The 14,600-nt window shown below is 37.8% G+C and overlaps 1 protein-coding gene across 1 annotated transcript; it reads left to right on the top strand.

Annotated features, from left to right (window-relative positions):
• Positions 1-2,749: 2,749 nt before the first annotated feature.
• Positions 2,750-3,103, top strand: LOC147486708 (uncharacterized). The gene has a single exon (XM_086573825.1). The coding sequence runs from the start codon at positions 2,750-2,752 to the stop codon at positions 3,101-3,103; it is 354 nt and encodes a 117-aa protein (XP_086429951.1).
• Positions 3,104-14,600: the final 11,497 nt, after the last annotated feature.

Genomic DNA, 14,600 nt, shown 5'->3' with positions numbered 1-14,600 from the left:
GTCAAGGCTTGGACCATTGCAAAGCTCTTTCCGAGCGGTCGTTTTGACATAAGGTAGGCCTCAATCCGAGGTCTGAGTCAAAAGATATGGCATTAGGAAGTTCTGCGACTTTTGCTCCTTTATCTCGCTAAAGTGGCACATTTCAGCATAATGGACTTTGAAGCACTGAAATGCATAAAACACGTAATCAGTATTAACTCTTACTTATTATTCACATAATTGGTCTAACAGTATGATTATTAAGGGGTTAAAACTACAGTTTTGGGCTCTTATCAGGAACATAGGTGGAAGGCAGTGGAACCACAGCGTTTGGTTTAGATTTGTTTCTGGAGCAGTCCGGGAGTTTAATTTTATTAGGTTTGATCTTTTTGAAAACATGTAATAACGTAGTTTCATATCCATCATGACATGAGAATAAGATATTGAAGGCTTTTATTCTTAGAATGTTATATTGATGATTTTTGGAAGGAAGATAGTCTTTTAATAAAGTGAAACTGAGAAATTTTGGAGATTATTGTTTTCAAGTTGTTTCTTTCTTGATGTGGGTTTTAGGTTTTGACATGTGTTATATCCACCCCGTCATAGCCTGGGTTTTTAGACAATTGAATCGAGTGATGTTTGAGATATTTATATTTCAAATATTCACTTTGTAATTGTTTAGAAATTCGGGCTGTGACACTAGGCTAGCTCCAGTAGCTTCAAAAATCATTTCAAAGGCTCAGTATGGTTTCATCTGCAATCGAAACTCACATCATGCCATTGGGCTTGCTTCATAAATGATTAATGAACTCAAAGTTAAGAGACATGGAGGCAATGCAGCTATCAAACTTGACATCTATCAAGCATTTGATACACTCAATTGGAAATTTCTTTGGTATGTCATGGAAAGATTTGGCTTCTCTGGCATCTGGCTTCATTGGCTTCAATGAGCTATCATAAACAATTGCATATCAGTCATGATCAATGGAGGGCCAAGAGGCTATTTCACAGCAAGCAGGGGTCTATGACAAGGAAATCCACTGTCACCTCTTCTCTTTGCCTTTGCAGAACTCTGTCTCAGAAGGGAATATAGTACCTAGTCTCCCAAAAGAAAGTCAAAAGAATGGTAACACATACAAATTATTGTAGCCCTTCTCATCTCATTCTTGCCGATGATATTTTTATGTTCTGTAATGCTGATAAAAGATGTTTAAGGTCTCTTCTAGATTTGTTAGATAGGTATCAATGCTCAGCTGGTCAGTACATCAACAAAGACAAGTGCAAAATCTTTCTAAGCCCCATGACCACATGCAGAAGGGAATCTATTGTGTCTTTTCTGGGCATAAAGGAGGGTGGCCTTCCAGAGAAGTATCTTGGTGTGCCAATCATCACAGGAAGGGTAACTAAAGCAAATCTAGCCCCTCCGGGTCGACAAGATAAGGAAGAAAGCAACTAGCTAGGCCGGCAAGATGCTTTCATTTCAAGGAAGAGTTGTTCTTGCAAGGCATGTTCTCAATAGCATACTCGTTCATAACTTGCTTTTTACAAATGGCCCGCAGGTCATAAAGGAGTGTGAGAAAATTATTAGAAATTTCATTTGGTCCGAAATCTTCTAAAAGAAATTCATGACTCAACCAGGAGAAAACATGTGCTTGGCGGGGGAGAGGGTGGACTTGGGCTAAGGAGACTCAAAGACATTAATCTAGATATGCTAATGAAGTTGTCTTGGAGCTTAGAAAATGATAATAATGATTGGGCAATGTTCATGAAGGGAAATATGGTGCAAGAAGTGATGAGTGGACAAAATATTATAAGACTTCTACTATATGGCCGGGCATCAAATGGGCTCTCAAGGAATCAAAAGTGCATCTTTGACACGGGTCATTGGTACTTGGAGAAGCTATAAACACATGGAAGGAAAACTTGATAGGAACCGTAGCTTTTCACTCATGTATTTCAGATGACCGATGATTTTTGGGGGCATTGAAGTTCAAAACTTAGTGAATGCATACGCAATAGACAATGTAGTTTCCCTGCTGAAATGATTCATATACTAGATGCCGCTGGTGTCAATGTTAATGACCTACAAGCCCCAAATCCCATGCAAGATGATGCTATGATCTGGAAGCCATCTACCAATGGAAAATTCTCAGTTTCTACAGCACATGAAGCAATTAGAAAGAAGGTAGAAAATGTGAGTTGGCATACATTCATTTGGAAGGCCAAGATGCACCCAAGTACTCAAGCCATTGGCTGGAAAATCTTTCAGGGGATTATGCACACTGATGACATGTTTAAGAAGAGGAATTTTAAATTTCCTCTAGGTGTTGCCTGTGCTTGCAGCATGAGGAGACACATGAACACTTTCTCTTTAGATGCACTTTCGCACAAGAACAATGGAACTACCTAAAGGAATCATTCAAGTTGCAGTCTGACATCTACTCGATGACAGATGTTCTTAACTCTTGTAAGTCCAGGAGCCCACTCACAAAACATCCAAGTGCCGCGCTGACCATCGCTTGCCTTGTACATATTTGGAAGACAAGAAACCGAAGTTCTTTATGATGGTGGGAAGGTTGAGAAGGGCAGGTCAGAATACATATCAAAAGGGCTATTCTAAGAGCACATGAGCTCTTTGGTGGCACCATGGACAACACTCCTCTGGAATTGGAAGAACTTCATGCCTTGGGATTGAGGAACAAACTGAGACGAGCACCAAGAATTCTTGAGTGCTATTGGACTGCTCCATCCCCTGAATACTTAAAAATCAATGTGGATGGGCATTGGCTCAAGGCAACCCCCGGTCTCCAAAGGGTTGGGGAACACTATTCGGGGAAGCATCTGTGAAGTTGTTGGAGTTTACATTGGGGGAATAGGCTCAGATACAAACTATGTGGCTGAATCAAAAGCTATTGTTGAAGGTATAACTAAGGCAATTGAGATGGGGTTCATGAAAGCATGGGTAGAGTCGGACTCCACGGTAGCAATTAAAGCATTCCAAACTAACTCAGTGCATTGGAAAGTTAGAGCAGATTGGGAAAGGACTAAAGGGAAGGCAGATATAGTTCTAACAAGCACATGGAGGGAGGCAAATTTCGGAGCAGACTTGTGTGCAAATAAATGAGCGACCCTAGCAAAAGGCCAAAAGCACTGGTGGGAGAATAGACCTAATTTTGTTTATAGGGTAGAGAATCAACACTTTACTTATTTCAGATTTATTTCTTAAAAATTTCAGAAATGTATGTTGGAGTGGTCTACCCAGGGCCCTCACAAAATGTATATTGTTTTTTCTTTGCTATCTAATACAATTACCCTTTAGCAAAAAAAAAATAGATAAGCACAATCAACACTCACTGTACTTATATGTTTCTTATTCATAGCCAATCATATAAAGTGGGTCAAAAATACTTTATTAAGGAGTTCATAAAACGAGCTAATTATAAATAAAATTATAAGCTAGCTAACAGTAACCTTGATTCACTCATGTCGAAAGCTAGCAAACAGTAACCTTGATTTAAAAAAATTAGAGCCAAAAATACATTACATTCTTAGGAACATGTCTCATTCATCTGGAGTTCATACAAAGAGCCAATTCTAAGAAAATTTTAAAAGCTAGCCAGCATTAACAAATTCATCCACAAAAACATCTAAAAGTCGAAGTTATTTATGGAGGCTTTTGCTTGGCCAGGAGATAAAAAGTAGACTAGAGTTAATCAATGATCCGCATACTTACGGATATCATATTCTAGCGTTATAATCGCGGCAAAGATAGAAGTTTGAGCGGTTAGCCGTGGAAACACCGCGACGATAAACCAACAAAACTTTTTTTTTAAAGATTTTTATCTATTGTGGGATCCGCACATATTTATCTGTTTTGTTTTTTCTTTATGTTTTGTTAAAGTCCAACACCCTTGGCACCACACTTCTTTCCAAGCTTTTTGGTGCCCCTTGGCACGTGCTAGAATAATAGTATATTTTAAAGGTCAAGTTTACTTTGTTGATTCGATCTTATGGGACCTGGCTTTGTGATAGGGAATAAAGGGGTGCACGCCCTTGATAGTTTTGGGCTCTTGTTTCGGTCCATATTTTTCGAGTATGTTTTAGGTCGCCTATATAAGATAAAGTGTAAGGTTTTGAGAGTGACTTCTTGTTTATTCAATTTATTTGATCGACTCTTGGTTGAAGATCGACTTTTATCGATTCGGGTTAGAGATCGATTATTTTAGATTGTTTGAGAGCTAACGCTTCGCTACATCCTACATCAGTTGGTATCAGAACCAGCTACGGACTGGATATGTATGATAAAGAGCGCATGGACGAACTTTCTAGGCAAGTAACATTGCTATCCCGCCAGGTCGCCGCTTTTACTCGGCAACTTGACCAATTTTATGAGCGTCAGACACCAGCAATGGAAGCTGCATTGAAGGTAAAAACTTCTAAAACTTTAAACTTTATTGATGTGGTTGAAAAAAAATTCAATTTTTAATTTTGAAGTTAAGGAAAAATTGCATATTGTTGATTGGGATTTAACCCCTGTGTTTGATGAGGACTCTGTTGACGAGAAGCTGTATTATCAACTTGGTGATAAAAAGGAGTTTATCGACTGAGATTTACCACCAGTTTATGATGTTTATTATGACGATAAAGAATTGTATGTTTTGTGTTTTGTGGATCTGAGTTTGTCTAATTTGGAGGAAAGATCTGGTTGTGTTGGTTTTGTGCGTTTGTTTGAAGGTTTTGCAGATTCGTTCCTTGAAGACTTTGAAGATTAATTAATGGAGAAGAATCATTGCTTTCTTTTCAGAAGATATTTGTCTGTGTGCGTTGTTGTGACCATGAATTATTTTCGTCAAACTATGCAAGTTAGTCAATGTTGTGGCAAAGTTCGAGGACGACTTCCGTTTGCTTTGCTGTTCATCTTCTGTCTTTGCGCTAGTAACATTCGAGGATGAATGTCCTCCAAGACGGGGAGAATGATAGGGAATAAAGGGGCGCATGCCCTTAGTAGTTTTGGGCCCTTGTTTCGGTTCATATTTTTTGGATATGTTTTAGGTCGCCTATATAAGGCTAAGTGTAGTGTTTTGAGAATCACTTTTTGTTTATTCAATTTATTTGATCGACTCTTGGTTAAATATCGACTTTTATCGATTCTCGGTTAGAGATCGATTCTTTTAGATTGTTTGAGAGATAACGCTTCACTACATCCTACATCTCTTTGTGACATTAGCAGTACTACTCCATTTGTTGTTTGGTTTGCTCGGTGTCCAGAATATACAAAAGGTATTGAGAGATTTTATGTTTTGGATATACAATAGTCGCTTTGAGTGTAAGACGAAGAGGATGATGGAAATACAACTGCTTTACTTATAGTATATACCATATGCGAGTAGTTTCAGGGATACTATCTACAAAACGTGGATCTTGTATAGTCGATAAGGGTGGTAATTGAATATGAGAACGAGTTAAAGGATTTAATAGGTGAAGTTGTTGATTAGAATCTTTTTTTTTTTTTTTTTTGAAAAAGTAAGCTGGGGTTAATAAAGTAAGGTAGACTCCCACCTGTTATTATTGCAAAAGGTTAAACCTTACAAACCTCCCTAAGAGTTATATCATTAAAAGAGGAACACATAGACACTATACTGACAGGCTTCAAGCCTAACATACACAAGATAACATACTAGTCATCCTACAATCGAACCTAAGAAAGTATAGATAGTAGTCATACTTCCTAGTCATGATTTCCTTAACAATCTTAGGATGATCCTTCAATTCCTAAGATGAGTCTATGCTTTCTCATAGTTGCAAAAGAAACCTTCGCAAGCACAACACACACAAGTGAGTCCCAAAATATCATCCCAAAACTCTTAGGTTCCTCAAGATGTCTCATTTTTTTGTTTTTCGTTATCGACTTTACCTTCTTCATCATTGCAAGCGTAGGCTCTATTTCTCCTGAATAACGCTCTTGGATCCTTTTGCTTATTTTTGGCTTCATAGTAGTTTAATTTTGATCCTTAGAAGGTGTACGAACATACCTTGATGAGTTCTTATGAAAAACAAGTGTTGGGGCTACTTTAGCAGCATCTGTAAAGAACTTGGTCTCATATTCTGAGAGATCATCATCAATCTTCATCGTCATATCCAACAACTAACCCTTCATACATGTTTCATTATCTACTACTTGGTAATTGGTTAATCGTAATAACTCTAAGCTGATGACTCTAGATTGGTGTAACCAAATTACTCTTATCTCTCTGGTTACTTGAAGTTCCTCTTTGTGAAAAAAGGGCATTAATTATACTACCTTTAGGTAAAGTAAGATGGTATGTTTTATTCTCCAACACAAAAAAAAAAGCTTCGTTTAATTTGATCGTCATCTGTAGTGAGCATTAACCATGGTTAATGAGAAGTGAGGTTTATCAAGTGTAACTAGTCTCCATGAATTACAAACTGCACTAAATAAACTTTATGAAATCTTGAATGGGACTTAGTTTTAATGATATAACTCTTTGGTTATAACTCTTTGATCATCTGCTATTAATCTTAGTAGTTCCTCATCAGGTAGTTCTGACCAACTTTGGTTTGACATCTTTTTTTCTACGTAAATAAGATTAAACAAAAAACAGAAACTCTAATTAGCTAGTAGAAAATTGAGAATGAAAATTAAGTTTCATCTCAATTAGTACCTTCGAGATACCAACGAACGCGCGAAGAAGAAAAAGTTTCCACGGCAAGGGCGGTCCAACACTTCTAGTCTTCTACCAATTTGGTAATTCAAAGATGTGAGTAGATACTAGAAGCCTAGCTACCTAAATGGGATTGGTGAGATCTGTTGGACAATTGGACAGTTGGACTCAGAGAGTCGATAGTCCATAGCGCTTATTTTTTTTTATGGTGTCCATAGCTCCGTACTAGTGCAAAAAGCAATGTTCTAAAAAACACTAGGTGGTAGTCGGGTGGTGGGTGATTGCTTAGGCTTTCTAGGCGTTGTCTAGATGGGAGGCGGTTTTTTTTTTTTTTTTTTTTTTTTTTTTTTAACAAATCTATCTAATAAAATGCTTGGTGTGGGGGCCTTGAGTGGTCTTATCCGTGACTACAAATATTTTTCACAAGTTATGACATGGCAGATCCAAAATCTTATAGGATATATGCAGTTTAAAATGTTAATTTGAAAGAGTACTGGATTATTGTTGATTTGGTCAACAATGGTTGTTTTGTGGGCTGGGTTTTTATCATTCGGTTGGTTGGGGTTCTTTTGGGCCTAATTTGAAACAGTGCCATTGGCACGGGCTATATACTAGTATATTATAATGTATATAGTCATGCACACTAGGAATGTGCATGGGTATCAGATTACCCAAAACCGAACTGGAACTTGAACCGTTTATAGCAGTTCTGGGTCCTAAAATGTTAGACCCATTAAAAACAGGTCTTCAAGAACCGAATAGTAAAAAACCGGTGGGTCCTCGAACCGGAATCGGAACCGATTATTATGATTTTGTTATATAAAGTTTAGTATTATATTATATTAAATAAATGCAAACCCAAACATTATAATATGTAGTTTGTTTGTTTTTTTAAGTGTAAAAGTCTACTAAATATATAAGGGTAGAATAGTAGTGAATGTATATTATTAAATGCATGTTTTGTAAAATTACATTGAACATGTGTATTATCTCTACTAGTAGTATCTCCTATAACTAACCTGGACTCTTAAATTCATCCGGTATTTTTCTTATACATAATATCTCTAGATGAATAATTAAATCAAATACCTAGATATTTATTAATGAGGACTATTTGGTCTTTTTACGCCTTTGTAAATTCTTAGTGACGATATTGTCCTTAAATTAAAATGTTGCTGAACACTTTTGAATAGGAGTAATGGGTACTTTCATGTGGTGGTGAATTAAAAAACCAATTCCACGCCATTTTGAATTGTACGCCCCACCATAAATGACATTTAATTAGCAATAATAATTGGGTAATTTAATTAGATTAATTACAATAAATACACTTCTACATTTCCCTTCTTTTGCAAACAGTACAAAAAAAAAGTTTTGCAACAAAAAGTAAACAGTGCCATCATTCTCTCTCCCCCTCTCTTCAAATTGAGTTCTCTCATTGCAACAAATTCTAGCCATTCATTTCAATCGAGATAAAATATCTAAATAGTTGAAATAGTGAGTATTTTAATCTAGGATGGAATTTGCGAATGGCGAACGAATCTCTACTGTTATATCTCTATTGCTTATGAAATTCTGTAGAATTAAACAACCAATAAAAGAGACAAAACACAAGAATTTATAGTGGTTCGGTGCCAATGCGGCAGCCTACGTCCACAGGAGAAGAAAGATTTATTGCTTGATTGATTTCTTAGGGTTCCATTCTGAGAGAGATATATATAGGCACAACACAAGTGCACAAAATCGTCTATATTCTAAGAATGGAGTCTTCCCTTTATAGAAACACCAATATCGGTCGAACTTGTCATGAACCGACTGAGCGCGCACACGCCTTCATCATGTAATGAGTTTAACACACACGTTGTCTCTTTCTTCTCCCACACTCTCCCTCAAGTTGGTGCGAAGATATCCAGCGAGCCCAACTTGGAGAGTATATCATGAAACTTGGGAGCTGGAAGCCCCTTGGTAAAAATGTCTGCAAATTGTTGGTCACTTCGAACAAAGGAGGTAGTGACAGTGTTAGACTGCACTTTTTCTCGCACAAAATGACAGTCAACTTCAATATGCTTAGTTCTCTCATGGAACACCAGATTTGCAGTAATGTGCATAGCAACTTGATTATCACAGTAAAGTGTAGTTGGCATATGCAAACTGAAACACAAATCCTTTAGAAGAGCATGAACCCATATGATTTCACTGGTGGTGGAAGCCATAGCCCTGTACTCAGCTTCAGCACTAGAACGAGTCACTACATTCTATTTCTTGCTCTTCCAAGTGACCAAATTACCTTCCACAAAGGTACAATAACCGGAAGTAGACTGCCGATCAACTAGACATCCTGCCTAATCAACATCTGTATAAGCAGTAATAGATATATGCCCATTTTTCCTAATCCAAATACCTCTGCCTAGCGACCCTTTCAGATACTGCATTATTCTAGAAACTGCATTCATATGTGGAGTCCTTGGAGCATGCATAAAATGACTAACCAAGCTTACTGCATAAGAAATATCTGGTCGGGTAATAGTTAAATATATTAGTTTACCAACTAATCGGACATCTTGACCAATGTCGATAAGAAGATCTCGGTGTGGTCCAACTTGGCTCCTTTGTCGGTTGGAGAATCGATGGTTTTACCCCGGCTTTCTGCTTCACTCAAAAGATCCAACACATACTTTCTTTGATTAAGAAATATGCCTCTTTTGAATAAGCAATTTCGATCCCAAGAAAGTACTTCATAATACCGGGTCCTTGATGGCAAATTTCTTGTACAGTAGATCCTTGAGCTTAGAGATTTCGATATGGTCATTACCTGTGATAACTATGTCATCAACATAAATAAGAACAACAACCAAGCCTGACTTGCTAGACTTAACAAATAAGGAAGGATCAACATCACTCCGCTTAAGACCGGTCATAGCTAGAATAGAACTAAGCTTGACATACCACGCTCGTGGAGAATGTTTAAGTCCATAGATAGCATTTTTTAACTTGCATACTAATCCAACCTTAGTCTCCTTTGGATGTCCAGGTGGGATGTGCAGGAACCGTTATGGTTTCATGTAATGATTGACTACAAACCGCGAAAACCCATGCGCAGCAGAATAAAGGGTTCTCACAATTTGGTCTAGAATCATATCTTTAGATCAGCTGTGATATCTCTGAGAATCAACAACCTCTTGATCTTCTGTTGTATTCCTATCCTTAGAAAAGACATTGTGTGGGCAACGATCTTCCAGCCCCTTCTTTCTCTCTTGGCCGAATTTTGAGACTAACTATGCTTGAGCAATCACTCAGTCGTTCGGCCATGAAAGAGGGGTTTCTTTATATATGCTACAACTGGGACCATGAGGAGAAATTAGGGTTAGGTCTCCTGACGGGCTTGGGCTTCCTATGTTCGCCCAAAACACACGGCCCAAGTCCGTCAACAAGTGGCTTATTCCACTAAAGGTCATTGTTGCACTACCGCCCTAATCCCAAATTACGTGTTACATTTATGGGCTCCATATTATATGCTTGTTGATCTCCCCGTGTTTAAGATATTGAATGCCCGTTGATTAAGTCAAGTTACTGACAACTATATTAATAAACTTCTTATGTCCTTGAGTAGTACCACTCAACCTCACTGTCATGTCGGATTAAATCCACCTGGAGGGTTTACATGACAATCCTTATGAGCTCCTCAAGGGGACATCATCAACCCGAGTTCCTGCGAGTCACGGATTCCTTCTATAATCAACATCACACCTTACATACAATGTCATTACCTAATCCATCGAGTTTGTTGATTCACAAATGAATCTCACTCATTGATGATTTAAAGCAATGTACAATGCACGTAAGTGCCCGTTACTATATCCGGATTAAGAGGACAAGCATCCATAATAACAGAGGTGTTTATTCTCTTATATAGTCAGTATAAAGAGAAACAACCTCACTTGGTCCTGTTCAATACACACAAAGTGTACTAGTGTAATCCTATAGTCAAGATAGACTAATACCAGATTATACTATAACCATACCAATGGTTTGTCCAAATCCATCTAGGTTGTGAACGTTTACTTATACTTTATAAGGTACTGATGATATGATCTTCTCTGTGTCACCACACACCATATTATCTACAACATAAAGTATTAGACACATGCATATAACTAATAACATATATAATATACATAACATTTGTCCATATGATTCTCATTCAAAATATAAAGAATTAGAGTTAATACAGAAGTAATGCTTTTAGTATATAACCCTATCAGGATGCTCATATACACTTTTTCTTTAAGATCACCGTGTAAGAATGCATTTTTAACATCCATCTGAAACAATTTCCAGTCTTGATTTACAACTAGAGAGACAAGAACTCTAAACGTGTTCATCTTTGCAACTGGTGCAAAAGTCTCCTTGTAGTCCTGACCATATGTTTGGGTGAATCCCCTTGTAACGAGTCAAGCTTTAGACCTCTCTAAGGAACTATCACTATTAAACTTGTTTCTGAACAACAAACAACAATCAACTGTTTTCTTTCCGTAAGGTAGCATAACAATCTCCTAAGTTTTATTCTCGTCTAGAGCACGAAGTTCTTCTTGCATCGCCTTTCTCCATACTGGACGAGAGTTAGCTTCTCTAAAGTTCTTGGGTTCTTGCACATCATCGACTGTACTCAAGAAAGCATGATGAGATGAAGTGATATTAGCATAAATTATATACTCCTGTAGAGAATATGAAACGTCATGCAAGGAATAAAAATTCCTATGAATCACTGGAGGATGCAGTTCTCTATCAGATTTATAGTAATCCTTGGGAGTTACTGGAGGTCGTCTCTCTCGTTCTGATTGTTGAGAAACTGGAGGAGCTGGAGGAGCACTAGAGCGTGCCTGCACCTCTGTTAGCTCATTCTGGGAGCACGCCCATGCCTCAGTTATTGGAAAGTTGTTCGGGGAACTAGAGCCTGGCGCTAGCTTATTAGTTGCTTTCGATCCAGCGAGCACACCCACTCCTTTCTTCAAATAGAACCCATAACCGATTGGGTTTAATAACTTCTGCGGTAGGAACTAAATCTTCACCAACTACTGGATAGGAACTATATCTTCACCAACTGCTGGGAGAGGTGACAAATCTGCCAAACACTCCCCCTGGGACCGATTCCCAGGCATAGCTGGATTTTGAAAGAAGGTTTCAGATTCCACAAATCGGACATCATGAGAGACAACCAGTTTTCTTGTTGCCGAATTGTAACATATGTAGCCTTCTGAGTGGTAGAATAAGCAACAAAAACACATCGAGTAGCTCGAGCATCGAATTTATCTCGATGAAGGATGCACATAACAAATACACCAAAAAACTCGCAAATGAGAGAGATCCAGCGGCCTAGATTTGAGTACTTCCAATAGGGATTTAAAACCAAGAACCCGACTGGGAAGACGACTAATCAAATAAGCAGCAGTTAAGATGCCATGAGATCAGTATTGCTTAGGAACATTCATGCCCAACATAAGAGCACGAGTGGTCTCCAAAAGGTGTCTGCTTTTTCTTTCAGCCACGCCATTCTGCTGGTGTGCCAACACAACTAGTTTGATGAATTATCCCCCTGGCTACGAAGGTACTCAAGTAACAAACCTTTGCAAAACTCAGTGCCATTGTCAGATCTAAACTTCTTGATTTTTTCAGCAAACTGATTAGTAACCATATTATGAAATCCTTGAAAACATTCACAACCTCAGTCTTTGATTTCAACAAATATAACCATGTAGCACGAGATTTATCATCAATAAACAACACAAAATACTTATAGTCATCATAAGAATTAATGGGAGCAGGTCCCCATAAATCAGAGTGAATTAACTAAAACAAATTATTAGACATGGAATGCGAGTTTGGAAAAGGCAAACGAGTTTGTTTAGAAAATTGACAAACATCATTAAAGTTTATCGAAATATGCAGAAACAAATTTGATAGGACATGACTAGATGGATGCCCAAGTCTTTTATGCAAAATACAACTCTCAAGTAAACCACTAGCTTGACACGCTTTCTTATGCGATTTCAACAAATAGAGTCTATTGGAATAAATTCCTTCACCAATCGTCCTCTTCGAATTTCGATCTTGAAAGACGACAGAGTTAGGAGAAAAAATGACATCACAATTTAAAGAATTTGTAAGTTTGCCAATAGATAGAAGTTGGATAGGGAAGGAAGGAACAACTAGAGCATCACTCTTGAGACTTTGATTAAAAAAATCCACTTGACCACTACCTAGAATGGGAATGGTGGATCCATTGCCTATGGAAATATTATGTTTTTCCATTTTGGGCACAAAATTATGGACAGAGACAGGGCAATTAGCCATATGATCAGTAGCCCCCGAATCAATTATCCATGAGTTACTATTTTCCAGCATAGTAAAATAGGCATGTAAATTACCTGACACATGAGTTGAGACATACTGACCTTTGCTAGATGGCATGGACTTAGTGAGTTGTTGGAGAATTAGACTCAACTGATGACTAATATCTGAGTTGGACATTGATGTCTCGGTTACTACGGCATGCTCTTTCTTGGACAGTTCCTTTTCTATTTTAAGATGCAAATATAATTTCCAACAACAGTCCTTGGTGTGCTAGTTCTTTCCACAATGATCACAGTGAGACGGTTCCCTTTTTCCCTTACCTTTTTCAAATCCTTGTGACTTCTTTCGAAAATTGTTTTCTGCAAGTAATACAGTAGATTCAGAGATTGAGGACTTCACCTCGGAGTTCATGGTTTTCTTCCTTGTTTCCTCTCTCTGAATAGTTGCACAAACAACAGCAAGTGATGGAAGAGTGTTTTCCATTAGAATATTGTTTTCCAGATTTCATATTGCGGTTTTAAGACTTCTGAAATCTTGTGGAAGATTTTATCCTCTTCAGCCCGTTTCAAAAGAGTCTTAGCATCTGTGGTGTGTGGACGATATATGTTTAACTCATCCCACATTTTCTTTAAATTCCCAAGGTGTTTTGTAAAAGTTTTCTCACCTTGTTACAAAGCACCGATTGCGAGTTGAAGTTCAAAAACATGGGCAGAATTGTTCTGGCTTCCATATAAATCTTCAATTGAATCCCACATCTACTTTTCAGAATCAGAGAAAGTAAAAATTCCAACAATAGTTGACTCCATAGAATTGAGTAACCAAGATCGAACAAGCTGATCATTGGAAACCCAATTCTCATATTCGACATCATCAATGGTAGGACACACCTTTGCACCATTAATGAACCCTAATTTCCTCTTGCCACCTAGAGATAGCGAAACAGCTCTAGACCAAGGTATATAGTTTGTTCTATTCAAGAGAATTGATGACAGCTTCTAACCGGGATTAGAATCAGTCTCTGTTGTTACAGCAGACTTTGGGTTTGGTTTTGGATCTAACATAGTGTTACGTGTTTATTTAGATTGATTTAGAGGAGAGATTAAGTGCTTCGCTCTGATACCATGTAGAATTAAACAACCAATCAAAGAGACAAAACAAAAGAATTTATAGTGGTTCGGTGCCAATGCGGCAGCCTACATCCATGGGAGAAGAAAGGTTTATTGCTTGATTGATTTCTTAGGGTTCCATTACAAAGATATATATAGGCACAACACAAGTGCACAAAATCATCTATATTCTAAGAATGGAGTCTTCCTTTTTATAGAAACACCAATATCGGTCGAACTTGTCATGAACCGATTTGAGACACACGCAGCGCCTTCATCATGCAACAATGAAGCGCCACCGTATTTGTCTCTTTCTTCTCCCACAACCTCCAATCAGGTATGATTGTTTTCTTCACTTCTCGAAATTAGTCAATTTGCTTTACGTGTTGGTTATGTGTACGTAAAGCTATCTTTAAGGTTTAGCTAATCCAAGCCAATTTTGGGTTCTCAAGACCAAGATTCGCTAACAAGAGTACGCGTG

This window comes from Coptis chinensis, chromosome 7 (genome assembly GCF_015680905.1).
Source record: "Coptis chinensis isolate HL-2020 chromosome 7, ASM1568090v1, whole genome shotgun sequence".
NCBI classification, from domain to species: Eukaryota; Viridiplantae; Streptophyta; class Magnoliopsida; order Ranunculales; family Ranunculaceae; genus Coptis; species Coptis chinensis.
The sequence above is the reverse complement of the archived record's forward strand: the minus strand, read 5'-3'. Positions and strand labels throughout refer to the sequence as shown.